This window comes from Bubalus bubalis, chromosome 8 (assembly GCF_019923935.1).
Source record: "Bubalus bubalis isolate 160015118507 breed Murrah chromosome 8, NDDB_SH_1, whole genome shotgun sequence".
NCBI lineage: Eukaryota > Metazoa > Chordata > Mammalia > Artiodactyla > Bovidae > Bubalus > Bubalus bubalis.
The window spans coordinates 32,715,869-32,738,233 of record NC_059164.1 but is presented as its reverse complement, the minus strand read 5'-3'; the positions used below and the strand labels follow the sequence as shown (position 1 = coordinate 32,738,233).

Sequence of the window (22,365 nt, the reverse complement as noted above, 5' to 3'; positions counted from 1 at the left end):
CGTGGTGGTGCTTCGTTAGATTGCTGTCACCTGGTGGCTTTTAGAGTGTGTGCGGAGCTGCCTTTGCTTTGGTGGGGGGCGTCTCCGAGCTCTCGTCGCCCTCTCCTCTTGTCTCTAGTGCCAGGCTTTGAACTTGGCAGCCCTGCGAAAAATCGCCAGCACCAGGTACCTGGGCACCGGGAGGTACATTGTAATCTGGGGCTTATCTAACGGAAGGGAGTGCGGTTGTCCTAGTAATTCACCCAGTTAATCCGTGTAGTAATTTTTATCTAGCTTTCTGGCAGATGGACTTTGCGTGTGTTCGCTGTGAATTCCGAAGGGATGAGACTTGGCGCCTCCCAACCCTTCTGTTGTATGTCTTCCACCCTCTTTTACTAGTTTTTGGTAATTTTTTACTCCTGGAATTGTTAAGCTTGTTTTCGTCCTGCCCACAGTTCACCAGTTCAGTCCATACCCCTGTGGTTCCTGAACAGAATTGTTACAACAAGCACTTGGCAGTCCTAAACAACTCGTCTTGGTTTACCGGTATGTGGTTATCTATTCCTTTTACTTCTTTTTCCTGATTCTGTTTTGTACTCAGTTTCCATCTTACTGCTCCCAGGTGGCCCACTGTAATTAAGTCGGGCATCATCACTTTCCTAAAGCATTTATTTATAGGTTCTTTTGGAATTGTATTATTCAGTCTTTGTGATTGAGAGTTCAAAACAATCCTCCATGAAAGAATCTGATAATTCACATTTTTACTGTGTACCTCTTGCTGAGTTAAGACCGTAGTGAGTATGGAATTGATCGTTGTGGTCTCAGATGCCTAGAGTCTAAGTGGCACGGATGTATACAGAGAATAGCTTGTTTTTCTACATAGGTGTGTTAGTTTCCTATTGCTACATAACAATTTATCACAAACCTAACAGTTAAAAAAGAAATTTATTAACCTGCATCTCTATAGATGCAAAGTTTGGGTAGGTTTAGCTGGGTTCACTGCTTAGTGTCTCACAAAACTGAAATGAATTTGTTGGTCGAGGCTTTCTGAGGGAGAATCCATCTTCAGATTCATTGAGGTTGTTGGTAGAATTAATTTCCATGCAGTTACTAATTTCCATGCAGAATTAATTTCCCATCAGGACCGAGGTTGTCATTTCCTTACTGGCTGTCACCTGGGGTCTCTCTTAGTTCCACGGGAGCAAGTGCATTTTCAAAGCCAGACAGCACCTTCAACCCTTTTCATGCTTTTAATCTCCCTGACTCATCTTCGGCCACCTCTTGGAGAAAGCTTTCTGCTATAAGATGAGAGCTCAAGTGATTAGATTAGGCCCACCTGGATAATCCCTCTTCTTTAAGGTCAATTTTGCAATAACACCATCACAGTCCAAGAAGTGATAATCTCATATTCACAGGTTCTGGGTATTAGCGGGGGCAGAATCAAGAGGGCCACTTACAGAAAATCCTGCTTAACATGATGTGGTTGTCTCAAAACTAGATTATTTTTATAATTCAGTTTCGAAGGTATTAAGGAAAAAATTAACCCTAACAATGATTATTTGAGTATCCTCTCTACAGATAAAGAAATTCAGATAAAGTTATTTGTCCCAGGGCATGTGAGTATAAAATGATGAGTTGGCATTTGGACCCAGATCTGCATTTCTTTTAGTCCTAAAGCCATGTTTATGGATGGTCACAGTGAAGGGCAGTTAGTCATTTAGATAGGAAAAAGCTGAGGAATTGGGATATTTGTTGTATCTCAGTTTTGGATTATCTCTTTATATTAGTGGTGTAGGCTAAGCTCTTCTTCCTTAACAAAGAAAGCCAAACTACAGTGGCATAAGTAAAAGGGTTTTTGTTGTTGGTGGTGGTGGTTTTTTGTTTGTTTTTCTTATACATCTAGAGGAAGGAGTCCAGGTCTAGTAGGAAGACGCTAACAGCCTCAATACCTGTCTCCTATAAATGGGTCCAAAGTGCTAGTCCAGTTGGCACTTTCCTGCTTGGCAGTGAGGAGAAGAGAAAGCAGAGAACACCTGTAGTTCCTTACAAGGGCATAATCTGGAGGCAGCATACACATCCAAAAGCCATACCCAGCTCCAAGGGAGAGTAGGAGAGATACAGCTGTGTGGCCTGCTACCCAGCTGAGACTCAGGATTCTGTTAAGAAAGGGTGAGAATTATATTGGCTTAAAGCAGTCTCTGCCACACCATTGTTTTGTTTTTGTTTTTGTTTTAAATAATGTTTTATTCTGTAACTTTCTGTGAGTGGAATATACTATTTGACTTTGCTATTAGTTTTAACAAGTAGTATTTGAAAGGACAGGAAATTCTTAATATTACTGTTCCTTGATTTCTCAGCTGCTATTTTAATATGTTGGAGAAGGAAATGGCACCCCACTCTAGTACTCTTGCCTGGAAAATCCCACGGACGGAGGAGCCTGATAGGTTACAGTCTGTGGGGTCGCAAAGAGTCGGACACGACTGAACGACTTCACTTCACTCCCTTCACTCACTTCATACTTTATCACTGAAGAAGGAAATGGCAACCCACTCCAGTGTTCTTGCCTGGAGAATCCCATGGACAGAGGAGCCTGGCGGGCCATGGTGCATGGGGTTGCAGAGAGTCGGACACAACTGAAGTGACTGAGCACATTTTAATATATAATTTAAAAGGCTTCTTTGAGGAATTTCTTTTTCTATTCACATTTTGTGTTACTTTGATTTCTCTGAAAATTAATACATCTGGAAAATGTTCAAGATTGCTTTACGATACTTGATCATTCTGTGTAGGCCTCACTGCACAATTAGGTTACAGCAGCTTGTCATATGACTTATGCATTCTGTTGATTTATGCATTCTGTAATATTTTGTAAGTTTATGATTTAATGACTCTTCCATACCTTTTCATATTTTCCTCTTGAAATTTCTTTCTCTCAGTCCATTATCCTTTTCTATACATCTGCATTCTATGTACCCATTTAGACTGACTGTAAGTCCCCTCTCCCACTCTCAGGTATGGGAGGAAGATTATGGTCAAACAGATCTGTATTTGAGTTGTTGGTTTGATCTTAGGCAATTTACTAAATCTCTAAGATTTGACTTCCTATGTAAATGGCAGTGAACGCCATTTTTCATAGAATGAAGATGAAGGAGATGATACATTTTCTATCACACTTACTGCAATACTTGGCTCAAAAAAATATAGTGATCTTGAGGATCACTCCTTGCTGCTGCTGCTGCTGCTAAGTCGCTTCAGTCGTGTCTGACTCTGTGCGACCCCATAGACGGCAGCCCACCAGGCTCCCCCGTCCCTGGGATTCTCCAGGCAAGAATACTGGAGTGGGTTGCCATTTCCTTCTCCAAGGCATGAAAGTGAAAAGTGAAAGTGAAGTCGCTCAGATGTGTCCGACTCTTAGCGACCCCATGGACTGCAGCCTACCAGGCTCCTCCGTCCATGGGATTTTCCAGGCAAGAGTACTGGAGTGGGTTGATCTCTAGCAATTTGAGACTCTGTTTTTTTGTTTTGTTTTTTTTTTAATTGATTTTCTCTCTTGAACAAATCTGTGAATTCCTAAGGACTAGAACCAAGTCCTAGATATACTGTGATCCCTAAATATTGACGTAGTGCATTGAAACTAGTACCTAAAAAATGTTTATGGGAGTTAATTATGAGGGCTTTTTTCTATAGTGTTCCTATTGTGACTGCATCATGGAAAATCAACTGGCTAAATCAACTGAAGAAAGGACATTTCAGTACCAAGATTCCCTTCCATCGCTGCCTGTTCCTTCACTTGAAGAATCATTAAAAAAATACCTTGAATCGGGTATGTTTGTGATCTTTTAACGTATGTTAATATTGCTAGCAGCTTAACTGTGAAATTGTCAGAAGTTGATGAGGGTCTAATTGTTTTGTCCTCTAAGTGAAAAGTGAAAGTGAAGTCGCTCAGTCGTGTCCGACTCTTTGTGACCCCATGGACTGTAGTCTACCACACTCCTCCGTCCATGGGATTTTCCAGGCAAGGGTACTGGAGTGGGTTGCCATTTCCTTCTCCAGAGGATCTTCCTGACCCAGGGATTGAACCCAGGTCTCCCACATTGTAGGCAGATGCTTTAACCTCTGAGCCACCAGGGAAGTCTTTGTCCTCTAGGCTCATGATAATGAAAAGTATCCTTAAAATGTCCAAAACATTTCTGTCTTTCTCTAATGTTAATTTTTCCATAGTTAAAAAGCCAGGTAGTACTATTAGGTTTACAATAAGAAGTAGTCCTCCGCCTCGTTTCCCGCACTGCATTTTCAAATATCTACTTCTTGTGTTGTTTATCTCCAGATTTAAACTAACAAGCATATACAACTCCTTCTTAGATTTTTTTAGTTGTAGGTATTATATGTTAGTTCCTAAAAAGATGAAGATTTAGTTCTCCTACACCCCTCTAACCTCCAGCTTCATTTCTCAACATTTATGCAATCTAACATATCACATTTTCCCTCTAATTTTCTCACTGTTGCCCCAAATCACCATTTGCAATTAAATTAGTGTTTACCTGATTTAAATCTGGATTTACCTGAAGTAGGACTTCCCTGGTGGCTCAGACGGTAAAGCGTCTTGCTTACAATGCAGGAGACCTGGGTTCCATCCCTGAGTCGGGAAGATCCTCTGGAGAAGGAAATGGCAACCCACTCCAGTACTCTTGCCTGGAAAAGAACATGGACAGAGGAGCATAGTGGGCTACAGTCCATGGGGTCGCAAAGAGTCAGACATGACTAAGCGACTTGACTTTCACTTTCACTTTACCCAAAGTAATTTAGCAGACCATTGAGGGTTTGGGGATATGCAGTTATTCACAGGTGAACCATTCAGTGTACAGTGCTGTAATTACGTTTTTGCTGCATTTTTTGGTTTTTCCTCATTTCTCATTTGCTTGCTTTGCTTTGTATCTACAACTCACTCAACCCAGATATCTCACTACACCTAAAATCCCTGAATCCAGTTAAATACACAAGATAGTCACTCAGTTTCATTTCTTCTTGGAGACATCCCTCCTGGAGCCCCCTACCTTCTTGTTGGAATTAGTGTTTACTTTTCTCAAGATGGCTGGAGGTTCTGTAGCCATCATTCTGGTGGTTCTCTTTACCTCTCTCTCCTGTGTTGGATTCCCTGGTTCCTGGGTTCTGTTTCCTCGTTTTGTTTGCTTATTTTGAAGTGCATCTTTAGAGGCTACTTGAGAAAGGGTGTCTGGGAGGAAAAGAATGTTTTTATGCTACTCGTGCTTGATTGTTTGGCTGAATATAGAATTTGGGGTTGGAAATGACTTTTCTTAAGTTTTGAAGGAACTGTCTGTTTCTCTTGAGAAACCTGATGCTGTTCTGGTGTTTGACCCTTTATATGTGACCCGTTGTTTGTCACTCCCTAGATATGTTTGGAAACCATTTCTTTATCTCTGTTATTCTGAATATCTCAGTGATGTACCATGATGTATAGGTATTTTCATTATTTCACTGAATATTCAGTGGGTCCTTTCTGTTTAAAAAGTTATGTTCTTCAGTTCTAGGAAATTATTCTTTTTTTAATTAGAGGAAAATTGCTTTATAATGTTGTGTTAGTTTCTGCCATACAACAAAGCAAGTCAGTCATAATTATATGTATATCCCATGCTTCTTGAGCCTCCCTCTCCCTGCACATTCCACCCCAGAAATTTTTAAAGTATCATTTGTTTTGTAGTTTTCTCCTCTCTTTTTTTCACTCTCTTTCTGAGAGCAGCTCCTATTACTTGGATCTGGTTTTTCTGGGCAAAGCTTTTAATTAAAAAGTTATTTTCCTTTCATTTTATTAATGAAAGTGTTAGTCACTCAGTCATGTATGACTCTTTGCAACTCCATTGCCTGCAGCCCACCAGGTTTCTCTGTCCATGGAGTTCTCCAGGCAAGAATACTGGAGTGGGTTGCCATTCCTTTCTCCAACAGATCTTCCTGACCCAGGGATTAAACCCAGGTCTCCTGCATTGCAGGCAGATTCTTTACCTTCTGAGCCACTTGTCCCTTTTTGGTCCATTTAATATTTGGTATCATCAGTCCTTTTTTGGCCTGACTCCTTCCTACATGAGGGATTTTCCTCTAATATGTGGCAATCCTTTGTCATTCACATTTGAGTCAGATCCTGAGAAGCTTATGGGGAGCTCTGAGTGTGTGAATAGACCTTGGTGACCTGTGGGCCTTATAATGAGCCATAGAGGGTAATAGGGCAGAGGTCTAGAAGTTCTATTAGGACATATCCAAATGCCCACTCCAGTACTTTTGCCTGGAGAATCCCATGGACGGGGGAGCCTGGTGGGCTGCAGTCCATGGGGTCGCTAGAGTCGGACATGACTGAGCAACTTCACTTTCCCTTTTCACTTTCATGCGTTGGAGAAGGAAGTGGCAACCCACTCCAGTGTTCTTGCCTGGAGAATCCCAGGGACGGGGAAGCCTGGTGTGCTGCCGTCTCTGGGGTCGCACAGAGTCGGACACGGCTGAAGCGACTTAGCAGCAGCAGCAGCAGCAAATGCCCAACCTCCTTTCTCTTGGACTGATATTTTCCCCGAAGAAGAATTCTCTCGTCTTTTGTTAGGAAGGCAGAAGCCTGATGGCTAGTGTTTGGAGAGCTGAGTGGAGGAAGAGACAAGAGGGATCATTGTTCTAGTGTACACTTTCATTGTTAACCCTCTGTTTAAAATGTGAGCTGGAATCAATGTGATTTGCTAGTTTGGGACAACTTCTCCTAAGGGTAAACCTTCATATTTCTAACGCTATTGGGAGGGAGGAAGTTGTCTGGCTTTCTGGAGTGTAGGAGATTCATAAGGACGGCTGTGGGTGGGGTGGTTGTCAGCTGCTTTTACAAGCATTGAAGCAGTTATACTGTTTTCAGCCTCATATTGTCCCTTATCTTTAGAAGTCTGTGTGTCATGAATTCTTGAACCTTCCTAGAGTTCCACTGCAGGACTTGGCTTGCTTGTTGGGTTTGCACCAAGCCCTCCTTACCCTCCCACTTCTTTCTACTCCCTAGGCTGTGGGTACTTCGTCCATTCTGTGGTCAGTCATCATTTCCCCACACGTTTTCTAATTTGTAAAATGTTAACCTCTCTGCTGTCCTCTCTTCTTTCATGTTCTTTGTCCTTATAAACTTATACCTTTTTAGTAATTCTCATTTTAGTGAGTTACTAGAAGTGAAGATATCTTTATGAACTTAGTTGCCTTTGTTTAACTGGAAGGCTCTGATTTTTTTTTTCTTATTTTTCTCACCTACTTTCATCTGGGAATTCTAGTTTCTTTTTTTAAAAAAACTTTCTGATTATTCACTTGTGCTTTCTGAATGCAGCTATTTAAACTAACTTTAAGATTTTGAGGAGGCAAAAATAAATCAAAAGGAAGATATTAATGTCGCTTGATTTCTAATTAAGGGATTTCTACTTTCATCTATAGCTTAATTTTCAGAACACTTGGTTTTCATGGACTAGGCACCTTGTATTCTGTGTATGTGTTTGTGAAGAAAGTCGTTATTGGCCACAAGCGATCCTAAACTGCTCTGGGAAGCCTTTACACTTAAATCTACATATATGCTGCATTTACATTCATAATGTTTAAGGCTCTGCTTGAACATTAATGGAAAGAAGCTTTAATTTCTCACAGTAATGGCTAGTGAGATTTCTCACAGTAATGGCTAGGTGATAGTCCTGTGTGTCATTTTAACTATCATTGTCTAGAATGATTTTAAAATAATTGTGGGAAAAATAGTTATCAGACTACATAGTATCCACTGTTTTATTTTTTTGACATATTTTGCATTATTGCTTTTCAGCCATTTTCATGTTATAAACTCTAATTTAGTGGACTGCTCTAGTATATACATAAGTGTTTTATGTAACTGAGTCAAGATTTATGTAATTAATAATAATTGAGGTGAGTTTGTGGTACTTGACGTCTAAATACTTTAATGCATATTTCTTCCTTTTACAGTAAAGCCATTTGCAAATGAGGAAGAATATAAGAATACTGAAGCAATTGTCTGGAAATTTCAAAATGGCATTGGAGAAAAATTGCAGCAGAAATTACTTCAAAGAGCAAAAGGAAAAAGAAACTGGGTATTTATGTTATTGTATTTATTAGAATATTGATACTTAATGAAAAGTAAATGTGTATCTAGCTTTCATTTTTAAATTATTACTGTAGAATATACTGTAGAATACTATTACTGTAGAAATATACCGTAGAATCCTTTATCACGGAGAAGGCAATGGCACCCCACTCCAGCACTCTTGCCTGGAAAATCCCATGGATGGAGGAGCCTGGTAGGCTGCAGTCCATGGGGTTGCTAGGAGTCGGACACAACTGAGTGACTTCACTTTCACGTTTCACTTTCATGCATTGGAAAAGGAAATGGCAACCCACTCCAGTGTTCTTGCCTGGAGAATCCCAGGGACGGGGGAGCCTGGTGGTCTGCCGTCTCTGGGGTCTCACAGAGTCGGACATGACTAAGCGACTTAGCAGCAGCAGCAGCATCTTTTATCATCCAAAAGAATGAATGAATTGTTTAACTCTGGGGAGTTTTAAGTATTGTGTGTGGGTTCCTTTTATTATGTAGGGGAACTTGGTAAAATGCAGAATTCCTGGGACCAGTGATTCTGATTCAGTATCTCTGGAAAGGGTGCCCAGATATCCTTATTTAACTACTCTATGCAGTTCTGATGCAGGTCATCTTTAGACCATGTTTGAGAAAAACATTTTGTCCAGATAATCAGAGCCTAAAAAAAAGCCCCAAATACTAAAATAGATATCACATTTATGGTGTGCAAATATTTATACAGTGCACAGGAGAAAAGGGCCATTAGAAAACTGGAGTGAAGAATGGTTATGGGTATTCTGTGTTTCAGTTGGGTAGATTGAGGAAACATTGGTATAAAGATCTCAGTAATTTTTCACAAGGAATCTTCTTTGATTTTTCATCTTAACTACTCTACTTCTGTAGGATGAGTTTTCGTAATTTAAGATACTGCCTTAGTCTAGAAATAATGTTTGTAACTATCATTTAGTTTTAGAAATAAAAAGCAAGCTGATCTTAGATACCTATAATGGAATAATACAAGTTTATATGTCTAGATTCCTTTTTTCTCAATTTTGAGTCTTCAGTGACTTTAAATTAGGGTAAAGGTTAAAGAAGTCATTGTTCTGCCTGTATCCTTTTCACATATTTTTCCAAATGACTGACTATAGTTTGTAACATCAAATTCTTCAAAAAGAGTTCCAGGTAATTTGATGAGGCCCACTTACTTACACATGAGATTCAGTTGCAGTTGTGAACAGGTACTCTGAGAAAACACACCTAGAGTGCTTTGTTGGATATTGGTAGTTTTAATATGCTCTGTCTGAAGGTGTTTCTTTCAGTGCTTTCTTGTTTCACGTTTTTGATAATGTAGTTAAACTTGAATAGTACTTAATTCAGATCCCATAATTCCAAAAGAAAGAAATGATCACAATAGCATTTTTACTATTTGTAATGATTTAAAATGAAACATGTTTTTAAGTATTGAAAAGTAATTAAAGAAAAAAGAATAGAACTTTTTTTTCCTTCTCAGCAGTTACACCTTCAGATATTGATACTATCAGTAGCATTAGGCTGATGTTCTTAATTTCTTTTAGCTGGAAGAGTGGTGGCTGAATGTTTCCTACCTGGATGTTCGTATACCATCACAACTGAATGTCAACTTTGGGGGTCCTGCAAGCCATAGTGAACACTACTGGCCTCCAAAGGAAGGCACACAATTGGAAAGAGGAAGTATAAGTCTTTGGCATAACTTGAACTACTGGCAGCTATTAAGAAAGTAAGGATAGTTTTGTCAATTCAGTTACATATTTACCCAAAGTCTCTGGTGGCAAAATGTTGAGAAGCTTAATTTACTCATTTGGGGATGAATACTATAGGTGTGACTGGTTTAAAAGTTTTATAATGATTTCTTGGCCAATATACTTTTGTTTGTTTGTTTGTTTTAATAGAGAAAAGTTAGCTGTCGAAAAAATTGGAAATACTCCTCTAGATATGAATCAATTCCGAATGCTGTTTTCTACCTGCAAGATTCCAGGAATTACTAGAGATTCAATTATTAATTATTTTAGGACTGGTAAGTAGAAAACATTTGTACTTTTTCCGGTAAAGGCATTGGGATTTGGATAGTTTTTTTTTTTTAAGGTTTATTTTATTTATGGCTGTCCTGGGTCTCTGTTGCTGCGTGCGGCTTTCTCTAGTTGTGGCGAGGGGGGCTTCAGTAGTCGCAGCATACGGGTGTAGTTGTTTCTCAGCGTGTGGGATCTTCCCGGACCAGGGATTGAACATGTGTCCCCAACTTTGGCAGATGGATTCTTTACTGCTGAGTCACCAGGGAAGCCCCAGGATTTGGGTGGTTTTGCTGCAGTTCTTCTGTGATGCTGTGGAATGTACTCTTTTGTTGGCTGTGCCATGTGCCTTACGGGATCACAGTTCCCTGACTAGGGACAGGACCCAGGCCCACAGCAGTGGAAGTGTCAGGTCCTAAGCACTGAGCTGGCAGGGAAATCCCATGATGTTATGGAACGTGCTATTTCGAAGAATATTTCTTACTGGATTTTGACTAGTTTTATTGGATTTTGATTTGGCCTAGTCATAGAAAGACTAGGCTTTCTATGAACCTTATCTTTCAGCCATAGTGATTTAGCTGGAAATAATTTATGGGAATGGATTTTTTTTGAAACTGTGTCTTACATGGTTTAATACAAACCTAATGCTTGCATTGTATCATTTGATAGTTCGAAATGGTCATTTTGGAAAATGGGAAAAGCACACATTCTGTGCAAAGGTAGGGTACCTAAACAGTATTGAAATGTGTGTTTATGGGTTTAAAGTTAGACTATATGGTATCATGTATTTTTTCTTAAGCAGCAACAGTGGAAGAGGGAGTGAAGGATTTTTGCAAGGGAGAAATTATAATGTTGGGTATGGAATCTAGTCTGGTTAAGGAGAAAATTGAAGAAATTATGTGTTGATGGGGATAACAGTGTGCTAGCCACTGCAACTAAGAGGCTAGTGTCAGTAAGGAAGCAATAATTAGGCCTGGTTTGAGGTTTTCGCTGTTTTTTGTTTTTTGTGTGCATGCTAAGTTGCTTCAGTCATGTCTGACTCTGTGATCCCATGGACTGTAGCCTTCCAAGCTCCTCTGTCCGTGGTATTCTCCAGACAAGAATATTGGAGTGGGTTGCCATTCTCTCCTCCAGGGGATCTTCTGGCCCAGGTTCCTTACCCCTTAAGTGACAATTTTTTTTTTTCCCTTAAGTGACAATTAAGGCTAATTCAGTTCTGCTTTTCATCCTGTTCACCTCATTTTGCCCAAGCAGTTCAGACTTTGAATGGCATCTCTTGTCATCTGGATTCATAGAGCAGGGCATAACCTAATTTGACCCAAGATTCTCACTGCTGTGACCCACCTTCCACTGCTTCCCTAAACTCTTCTGCTGTACTTCATGAACTCATGGCCAGCAAAATCCATTTTTTGGATTTTTTGGATCCTCCTCCTTTTCTCTGAAAGCTCCCCTTTCCTTTTGAAAGCTGCTGTTTCTGAAACCTGGTTATTTTTTTTTAGACTTTTGCTGTGACTATCTCAAATGGAGACTTTGTTTTTCTCTTATACTTTGTTACTAAAGGGCAAGTAGAAGATGTTGGTGTCTTTATTTCCCACTGTACTTTCCATTTTATCTTTTTCCTTACAGTTTGAGCTTTTGAAAAAAAAGAAATGCCAGCAGGCTATGTCACCCCTGCTTGTCATTGTCCCAGTGACGTCCTTTTTGATCATTTTCCTTCCTTCATTGATTGGTTTAGCACCTGTCTCACTGTCTGTCTCTCCATTACTACCTCAGTCACATCCTTGATGACTTCAGCCTCCATGTGTGGATGACCCATGGCTCCTCTTCTCCTTTCTTTCCTTCCTCTAGGAATCGGTACTCCTTCTCAAGCAGCCACCACTACCATGGCCATGCCCCAGACTTGCTTATAATAAAAAAAACTCATCTCTAACCTGCAGCTGTAGGCATCTCACTCTGACCTCCACTTTCTCCTCACAACTCACTTCCTTTAGGTCTACCTCAGTCATTTTTTTGACATCTTGACTTAAAATCCAGTGACTCTGCAGTTCTTCACTTTCATTTCTCCCTCCCCACTGCCAAATCTTCACATCTTTCTGTGATTCTTTACTCTTACCACTCCCTAGCATATATTAAATACATTCAAACCTTTGCTCACCTGCTCCCTCCTCCTCTCCATCCCCACCTCAACGCTGTGTAAATGTTAGTCTTCTGCTTTTACTCCACATATTAAAGGCGTCTGCCCTTGTAGTTTACTTGGCCAGAGGAATCCACAAAACACCACTTTTCTCAGCCTCGAGTGGATCCAAAGCACTACCTTGCTGTATTTTGTCAGGATATTCTCTCACTTTCAGAGAAGACTGTTTGATGACTTTCTCCATCTTTATTCCTAGCTAATGAACTCTTTTACTTCTCAACAAATGTAATGTTTCTATCATCAAAGTTGCTAACCTATCTGGCAGGTAGACTAAATAATCTCCAGAAATGTCCATTTCCTAATCCTTGGAACCTATTGAATGTGTTACCTTAAATAATAACGGGAATTAGATTGAGAATGAAATTAAATTTGACAATCAGTTGAGCTTGAGATAGGGAGCTTATCCTGGATTACTCACCTGGGCCCAGAGTAATCGCTAGAGTTCTTATAAATGAAGAAGGAGAAAGCGGAGAGAGCCAAGGGGTGGAAGACGAGGAAGTTATGATCCTCCCTGGATGGCATCAGAGACGGAGGAGTGGAAGGGATTCCCTGCCGATCCAGCGTTTAGGACTCAGCATTGTTACTGCCGGAGTCTGGGTCCAATCGCTGGTCAGGGAACTAAGGACCCTGAAAACTGTGTAGCACAGCCAAAAAAAAATTTTTAAAGATGAAGGAATGGAGCTCTGAGTCAAGAAGGAATATGGGCAGCCTTTAGAAGCTGAAAAATCAAAGGAAACAGATTCTCCCCTACAGTCTCCAGAAGGAACCCAGACTCAGGGACAACCCTCATTTTAGCCCAGAGAGACACATTTCAGACTTGTAGTCCCCAGAGCTGTGAGACAATAAAATTTTCTTGTTAGTGGTGATTTACCACCAAGTTAGTGGTAATTTATTACAGCAATCATAGAAACATATTCATTCAAATGTTAGCCCATTTTGCAGCCCCCTTGCAGTGCACTATTACATATTCATATACTTTGTCTTCTCTCTATAAAGACGGATGAACTGTTCTGATTCCTAAGGATAGCCCTTCTGCATGATGTCCTGGGCTCCACCTCTTGTTTAATCAAGGGCCTTGCTTTTGCATTATCCTTCTCTCTGTGCTGCATTAACAATTTTCCCTCTTTACTGGGTTGGACAGATTTGTAATAAGTCCCATCTTAAAAAGAAAAAATTGACCCCTTGCTTTCTTTCAATGTCACACCCTAGTCAAAGCCACCATCACCTCTCTGGTTGTTCTCACCTGGACCACTTCAGTTACCTCCTAACTGATCCTGCTATGTATTCCCTTCCCGCTTATAATCCCTTCTTCATATGGCAGCTGGAATGCCCTTTGTAAAGTAGTAATTAGATGACATGATTACTGACCTGCTTAAAACCTTCCATTGGCTTCTTTCCAATCCTTTTTTAAATTGCAAGCCCTTTCTAAGGCCCATAGGATGTGGCTGCAGTTTTTCCTGCCATTCTGCTCATTTCTCTCCGCTGTAGCTGCATTGACCTTTCTCTCCCTTTAAGCAGGCCAGCTCATTTTGCCCTAATGCCTTTGCACTTGCTGTTTCCTTTGCCTGAAGCTCTCTTCCTACACATATCTCTGTGTTAGCTCTTTTACTTTACTTTGGTCTCGGCTCAAATATAACCTCTGATGCTCATCTTTAGGTAGCACCCTCTGTTCTCGTCTCCTCAAGTATTAACTTGGCCTCAGGTTTATTTCCTTTATACAGCACCAAATTTTAAGTAGTAGAGGACAATAAAAGGTAGTGACGGTAAATGTAAAAGGATATGGAGGTTTATGAAGGGGAAGAAATGGTTTGGAAATAGCCATGAGGGACACAGAAAACACATACCCCAGCTCTGAGGAAAGAGGACTTGAGGAAAGAGGATATAAGAGGAAAAATAACAGTGCTTTCAGGAAATAGTTCTTCCTCATAGCTAATGAGTAGATATCATGCGATAACATGTGTAAAGCATTTAGCACATTTCCTTATACATATCAACCAATAAGTTTACTTCCAATGGCAGTGTATGTCTTTCCTAATTTTCTTCCTTCCTTTTTTGAGAGAGAGGAGGCAGAGATCATATAGGAAGACCCTTGTCAGAGCCTAGTACTTGAAAAATGGGACTAAGTCAGAATAGTCTGTTATTTACAAATATCAATAACAATAACCCTGTGTACGAGACAGCAAAAGAGACACTGATGTATAGAACAGTCTTTTGGACGCTGTGGGAGAGGGAGAGGGTGGGATGATTTGGGAGAATGGCATTGAAACATGTATAATATCATATATGAAATGAGTCGCCAGTCCAGGTTCGATGCACGATACTGGATGCTTGGGGCTGGTGCACTGGGACGACCCAGAGGGATGGTATGGGGAGGGAGGAGGGAGGAGGGTTCAGGATGGGGAACACATGTATACCTGGGGTGGATTCATTTTGATATATGGCAAAACCAATACAATATTGTAAAGTTAAAAAATAAAATAAAAAAAATAAAACAAAAAAAAAGTAAATAAGGTACAAGAATGTTCTGTACAGCAAAGGGAATATACTCAATATTTCATAAAAAACAAACAAACAAATAGTTCCTGGGTAATGTGTGCCAAATGAGTCATACAATCAATTGTCAGTGGCTTACCAGGTGTTATCAGAGCCTTAGGTAACACTACAATTGGGCAAAATTCTTTCTTCTTGCCACTCAAGCATAAAGTACCCTTATTCTACTGAAAAATATATTTTACTGAGAAATCCTAGTTAGATATTACTGCAGTTTAATAATCTGATGATCAATCAACAGTAGAGTAATCCCCCAAGGAAATTTAAATAACTCTCCTCCTGGACTTCTCTGCAACCCTTTCCCCCTCCCAGCCTATCCATAAATAAAACTAGAAAGCCCTGTAGTAGTATGGAATTTATATGATTCTTAAAGTATACAGAATTTGAAACATGAAAATCTAAATATTTTACATAGGTTTCAAGAACATGTATTTATGACATATTAACTGAAATTTTATCACCTTATTAAAGTGTTTTTATTCATGTGACATATTTGATGAATATATGATAAATAAAATATTGGAGGAATGATTTTTTTCTGTTGGATATAAATATGCAGCTTTACTCTTGCTTTCAGAGATTTGAGTCTTGTGTTTTCTTTTTTTTTCCCCTCAGAGAGTGAAGGACATTCCCCAAGTCACCTTGCAGTGTTGTGTCGAGGCCGAGTTTTTGTCTTTGATGTAATGCATGAAGGATATCTGATGACTGCACCAGAGATTCAGAGGTTTTCAAACTACTTTCTTGAGTCTCATTAGGTTTTAAACTTTCACTTGAGTTAAAAAAAAAAAAAATGTTCAACATTACCTTTTAAAAAGTGACAGTAAGCTGAGAAATAAGAATTTTATGTATGCTAATTTTTAAAAGCCTATTTTTATTTTATTTTTAATTTAAATTAGCTTTTCATTTTACTCATTGTATATGAATAAACTCTCCTTGGAGAAAAGATAAACATTACAAACATTACTCATCCCATTCGCTGCCCCAAAATTAATCACTGTTGCTAGCACAGTGTATTCTGTCCTTTCAAACCTATGCAATGAATTTACATGCACATACAGATTTTTTAAAAAGAACATATGTATGTATATTTTACATATAGTATGTAGTAAAAGTGAAAGTTGCTGAGTCATATCCAACTCTTTGTGACCCCATGGACTGTAGCCTGCCAGGCTCCTCTGTCCAAGGAATTCTCCAGGCCAGAGTACTGAGTTGGTAGCTGTGCCCTTCTCCAGGTGATCTTCCCAACCCAGGGATCGAACCCAGGTCTCCCACGTTGCAGGCAGATTCTTTACCATCCGAGCTACCAGGAAAGCCCACAGTATGTATTTTATATATATATAGCATGTACATATACTACTGTATAAGGAAATGGCAGCCCACTCCAGCATTCTTGCCTGGGAAATCCCATGGGCAGAGGAGCCTGGTGGGCTGCAGTCTGTGGGGGTCACAGAGAGTCGAACATGACTGAGCGACTAAACAGCAAGCAGAGTATTATTTTGGATGTTTATATTTTTAAAGTTAGCATTATGGAAAATTCCCAAAGGTAGAGGGAATTATATAATGAAGCTCCTCCATGTAGTCACCCCTAGATTCAACAGCTATTATAGTAACTCCTAGCTTCAACAATTATAAATTCATTGTCTTATTCAGCTATACCTCCTTGTGCCCCTCCCGAAACTCCCCCACAGATTATTTTAAAAAAATCTCAGACGTAATATCCTTTCACTATAAATAGTAAGCTTCTCTAAGATATAAGGACTCTTAAAAACATAAACATAAAAAAATTACCATACCTAATGACTTGCTTCTCCTAAAATATTAACAAGAATTCTTTAATATATTAATATACAGTCAGTTGTTCACATTTTCTGGTTTGTCTTCTAAAATTGTATGTATGTGTATATATTTTAAATTATTTTTATTGAGCATTACAAACCTGTACACAAGCACACACAGAAGTCCACAGTTAAATCCTCATGCATCTACCACCCAGGTCAAGATACAGAACATTTCCGTTATACCCCTTATACCAGAAATCCCCCTTCTCAGGTGTAATCACTTAGCTTCCTTGCAATTTTTATTAATACAAAAAGTGCTGCTGTGAAAATTCTTGCATAAGTCTTTGATGTATACATGCATGCATTTCTGTCTCATTACACTCAGGAGAGGACTTGGGGAATCATAGTTTATGTGTATGTTCAGCTTCAGTGGTCATGCCAGTTTTCCAAAGTATTTGTGCTGATAAACACTTCCCACTAGTGTAGGAGTGTTGTAGGAGTTCGTTATACGTTCTCGATATGAGGCCTTCATGGATTTCAAAGTGTCTCTTTGATCATCAGAAATTCTTCATTCGACTGTAGTCCAGTATATCAATATTTTGCCATATGGATTATACATTTTGTGTACTGTTGAAATTTTTTTCTAATTTTTTTAAATTGGAGTATTAATTGCTTCACAGTGTTGTTAGTTTCTGCTGTACAGTTGCATGAATCTACTATATTTGTACATACATCCCTTGCCTCTTGAACCTCCCTCCCTACTCCCACCCTTCTAGATCATCATAGAGCACAAAGCTGAGCTCTCAGTGCTATGCAGCAGCTTCCCACTAGCTGTTTTACACATGGTGTATCTATGTCACTATTACTCTCTCAGTTCCTCCCACCTTCTCCTTACCCCCTCTATGTGAATAAGTCCGTTCTCTATGTCTTTGTCTCTGTTCTTGCCCTGAAGATAGGTTCAAGAGTACCATTTTTCTAGATTCCATATATATACATTAATAAACAATGTGTGTTTTTCTTGCTTCACTGTGTATGACAGATCCTAGGTTCATCCACATGACTACAAAGGACCCAATTTCATTCCTTTTTATAACTGAGTAATATTCTATTGAGTAATATTCACACCAACATCTTCCTAATCCATTCATCTGTTGATGAAATTTAAATTCTTTCCATGTTCTGGCTGTTGTAAATAGTGCTGCAATGAACACTGGGTACATGTGTCTCTTTAAAGTATGGTTTTCTCAGGGTATATGCCCAGTGGTGGGATTGCTGGGTCGTATGGTAGTTTTATTCTTAGTTTCTTAAGGAACCTCCATATTGTTTCCCATAGTGGTTGTATCAGTTTGCATTCTTACCAGCAGTGCAAGAGGGTTCCTTTTTCTCCATACCCTCTTCAGCATCTATTGTTTGTAGATTTTTTTGATGGTGGCCATTCTGATTGGTGAGGTGATACCTCACTGTAGTTTGGATTCGCATTTCTTAGGGATGTTGAGCATGCTTTCTCCGTCTGGTCAAGACTATGGTTTTTCCAGTGGTCATGTATGGATGTGAGAGTTGAACTGTGAAGAAAGCTGAGTGCTGAAGAATTGATGCTTTTGAACTGTGGTATTGGATAAGACTCTTGAGAGTCCCTTGGACTGCAAGGAGATCCAACCAGTCCATCTTAAAGGAGATCAATCCTGGGTGTTCATTGGAAGGACTGATGCTGAAGCTGAAACTCCAGTACTTTGGCCACCTCTTGCGAAGAGTTGACTCATTGGAAGAGACCCTGATGCTGGGAGGGACTGGGGTCAGGAGAAGGGGACGACAGAGGATGAGATGGCTGGATGGCATCACCGACTCTATGGACATGAGTTTGGGTGAACTCTGGGAGTTGGTGATGGACAGGGAGGCCTGGCGTGCTGCAATTCATGGGGTCACAAAGAGTCGGACACGACTAAGCGACTGAACTGAACTGAGCATGCTTTCATATATTTGTTGGCCATCTGTATGTCTTCTTTGGAGGAATGTCTGTTCAGGTCTTCTGCCTATTTTTTGATTGTTTTTTTTTTTTTTTTAATATTGAGCTGCATGAACTGATTATTTTTAGGGGTTTATTTTTAGGGGTTAATCCCTTGTCAGTTGCTTTATTTGCAAATATTTTCTCCCATTCTGAGGGCTGTCTTTTCATCTTATTTATGATATCCTTTGCTGTGCAAAATCTTTTAAGTTTAATTAGGTTCCATTTGCTTATTTTTGTTTTTATTTTCATTGCTCTAGGATGTGGGTCATAAAGGATATTAATGCAGTTTATGTCATCTAGAGTTCTACCTAGATTTTCCTCTGAGTTTTGTAGTGTCTGGACTTCCATAAAAATTTTTTTTCCTAACACATTGTTAGAAAGATATTTTCTTACATTGTGCTCTAAACTTTCATTCTTTTATCTTTCACATTTACGTTAAAAGTCTGCCTAGAATTGATTTTCGGAGAAGGCAGTGGCACCCCACTCCAGTACTCTTGCCTGGAAAATCCCATGGACGGAGGAGCCTGGTAGGCTGCAGTCCATGGGGTCGCTAGAGTCAGACACAACTAAGCAACTTCACTTTCACTTTTCACTTTCATGCACTGGAGAAGGAAATGGCAACCCACTTCTTACCTGGAGAATCCCAGGGATGGGGGAGCCTGGTGGGCTGCCGTCTATGGGGTCACACAGAGTCGGACACGACTGAAGTGACTTAGCAGTAGCAGCAGAATTGATTTTTGCATGTGTCATGAGGAAAGGGGTAGTTTTGTGTATTTAAAAAGTTTTTTTTTAAATAATTAGTCAATTTATGTTTGGCTGTGCTGGGTCTTTGTCACCGTGCTCAGGCTTTCTCTAGTTGCAGCAAGTAGAGACTCCTCTTCATGCGGTGTGTGGGCTTCTCATTGTAGTTCCTCTCTTGCTGCGGAACACAAGCTCTAGGGTGCGCAGGTCTCCGTAGTTGCGATGCATGGGCTTAGTTGCTCCGCAGCATGTGGAGTCTTACCAAACCAGGGATTGAACCCGTGTTCCTTTCATTGGGAGGCAGATTCTTAACCACTAGACCACCAGGGAAGTCCAGAAAATAATTTTATTTTAGGTATTTTTCTGCAGTTCATTTCTTTTAGTGAATAATAAGACAATGAATAATAAGACAATAATATATTCATACTGGAGTAGACATTATCAACCTTACTCTTTTTAACTGTCATATAGAATTCCACCAAATGGTCATGCTATATAGTTTGATGTTTCTCCTTTAGTATTGATTGATGTAGTTTGCATTTGTTACTATAAAAAACAGTCAACATTTTCCAGCATGCCTCTTTGTGTATTTGTGAGAAAATACCTATGTATTGACATTAGAAATGTACTTTCAGGATCATAGGATACATACCTTTAAATTTTTAAACAAAGTCAGATTGTCATTCATAGCAGCATTATGTTTCTTGCTAGTGTTTTAGGAGGATACCTACTTCTCTACGTGGTTGATGACATGGTATAATTAAACTTAAACCATGGTGAACTGACCCGTGAAAAGTGGTTTTCATTGTTGCCTGAATTGACATATCCCTCATAACTAGTGAAATTGAATATATTTCTATATGTTTATAGGTCACTCATATTTTCAATGAGTTGCTTTTACCTATTTTTCTATTTGCTATTTTTTAATTCTTACTGATTTGTAGCAATTATATGTCTGGGCACTCATCCTTTAGTAGTTATATGGGTTGCAAACATTTCATTCCAGTTAGCAAACTTTTTTTGTACTTCAACAGGCATTGTTAATTTTGATATAGACAAAAAAAGATCCATTTTTTAGGTTTTTTTGCTTTTGTTTCTTGGATAATCTTTCTGTCTGTTCCAGCTGTATTTTAAAATTTATTCCAAATTTGACATAAAAGAATTAGATCAGGCTTATTACTGAAAGCCTCTCTCTAAGAAACTGCATACATGTGATTTGTGGTCTGAATTCAGCCTGTAGCCTGTTTTGCTTGGATAACAGAGAATTTGAATTGCTATTTAAAAATCGGGAGAATTCACATAAACATGGATTTCTGTTTTTATTCATATAAAAACTTGGATTTCTGTTCTCCATTAAAATAAAAGCCTTGTTTGTTCAGATTGTTAACTCTGATTCAGCCTCACAGGTGGTTTTCTTGCTTCCCTACATTCTCTACAGTCATCAGTCCTGTGACTTTAAAAATTCATATTTGATCGTATCTCACCTTAAAATTCTTGAGTAGTTCCTTGAGGTCTAGCTAACAGTCTCATTTTTTTAACTGTGGTTGCGATTTGACCTTCGCCTGTCCCTTTAGCCTTGTCCTGCTCTTCCTCCCTCTGCATCCTGTTCTACCCAGTTTCTCTGCTTGCAGTTCTGATGTGTTAGGTTATCTGTAGTCTTTGCATGTGCTCATGCTTTCTATTGGACTGCCGTCCCCTGCCTTGTCCACCTTTTAAGTAAGAATTGCTCCTCACGCTTTGTTTCTGTTCACATGTCACCGCAGGCTTACTACTTCCTATTTTATGTCTTATTTCATAATTTCCCATTCCCTTTCCTCTCTTCATGGCCCAAGAACTTAGGCTCTTATTTATCTCTATTATACTGATTATTAAATTTTATTGAAGTCATTTATTTCTATATTTTCACCTTCAGATGGAGCTCAAAGAGATTACTTACCAGATTTTTTTTTTAATTCCCTCTGCTTAATACAAAGCAGAAAGGTGTGGGTGTGGATGTGTGAGTGAACTGAGTGATTAGGCCAGCTCTGCGCATTAGGACGGAGAAGGCAATGGCACCCCACTCCAGTACTCTTGCCTGGAAATCCCATGAACGGAGGAGCCTGGTGGGCTGCAGTCCATGGGGTCGCTAAGAGTCAGACACGACTGAGCGACTTCACTTTCACTTTTCACTTTCATGCACTGGAGAAGGCAATGGCAACCCACTCCAGTGTTCTTGCCTGGAGAATCCCAGGGACAGGGGAGCCTGGTGGGCTGCCCTCTATGCAGTTGCACAGAGTCGGACACGACTGAAGCGATTTAGCAACAGCAATAGCAATGCATTAGGAAATTTTATTTAGAAACATAAGATACATATTAGTAGTATAAGATAGATCGGTCAGATTCTGAATCTTATGAGTTGGTGCCTCAAAAGAGATGTGTTAAAATTTGCAGTAATCCAGGAAAGAAGTTAGAGGTTGGGACTTTAGAATATGGAACACTGTTCAAAACAGTAAGATTCTACTGTATGATACAGGGAACTATATTCAATACCTTATAATGAACTATAATGGAGAAGAATCTAAAAAAGAATATATAAAACTGAGTCACTTTGTTGTATATCAGAAAGTAACACAATGTTGTAAATCAACTATACTTCAATTTAAATTTTTCTTAGAGATAAATGCAGAAAAAGTTTTGGAGATAAAATTAATTTGAATTGGTAACTGGATTTAGAAAGAAAGGAAGCTATTACTGAGTAGATAATATTATAACAGAAGAGGAAGTAACCTTTCAATTTTCAGTTTTTTCTTGTTTTTAATACTGGCTTTGAGGCAATTCACATACTACACAGTTCACCCATTTAAAGTTTATATTTCAGCATTTCTTAGAATGTTCAGAATTGTGCTGTCATCTTCACAATCAACTTTAGAACATTTTGTCACCCCTCAAAGTAACCCTGAACTCATAAGCAGTAATTCCCCATTTGCTCCCCAACTCTT

General features: G+C 39.3%; 1 protein-coding gene across 5 annotated transcripts in view; it reads left to right on the top strand.

Moving 5' to 3' along the window:
- Positions 1-22,365, top strand: part of CROT (carnitine O-octanoyltransferase) — a 54,604-nt gene that overhangs the window by 328 nt on the left and 31,911 nt on the right. For 3 of the 5 annotated variants that reach the window (XM_006049533.4, XM_025291000.3, XM_044946561.2), the window contains exons 2-7: positions 435-525; positions 3,667-3,802; positions 7,969-8,093; positions 9,649-9,830; positions 10,003-10,127; positions 15,479-15,587. In XM_006049533.4, the coding sequence (XP_006049595.1) occupies positions 3,688-3,802; positions 7,969-8,093; positions 9,649-9,830; positions 10,003-10,127; positions 15,479-15,587 (656 nt within the window). In that variant the 5' untranslated portion in view covers positions 435-525; positions 3,667-3,687. Of the gene's footprint in view, positions 1-3; positions 166-273; positions 353-434; positions 526-3,666; positions 3,803-7,968; positions 8,094-9,648; positions 9,831-10,002; positions 10,128-15,478; positions 15,588-22,365 lie in introns of those variants that run through there. The other 2 variants (XM_025291002.3, XM_044946559.2) reach the window with 2 other exon arrangements.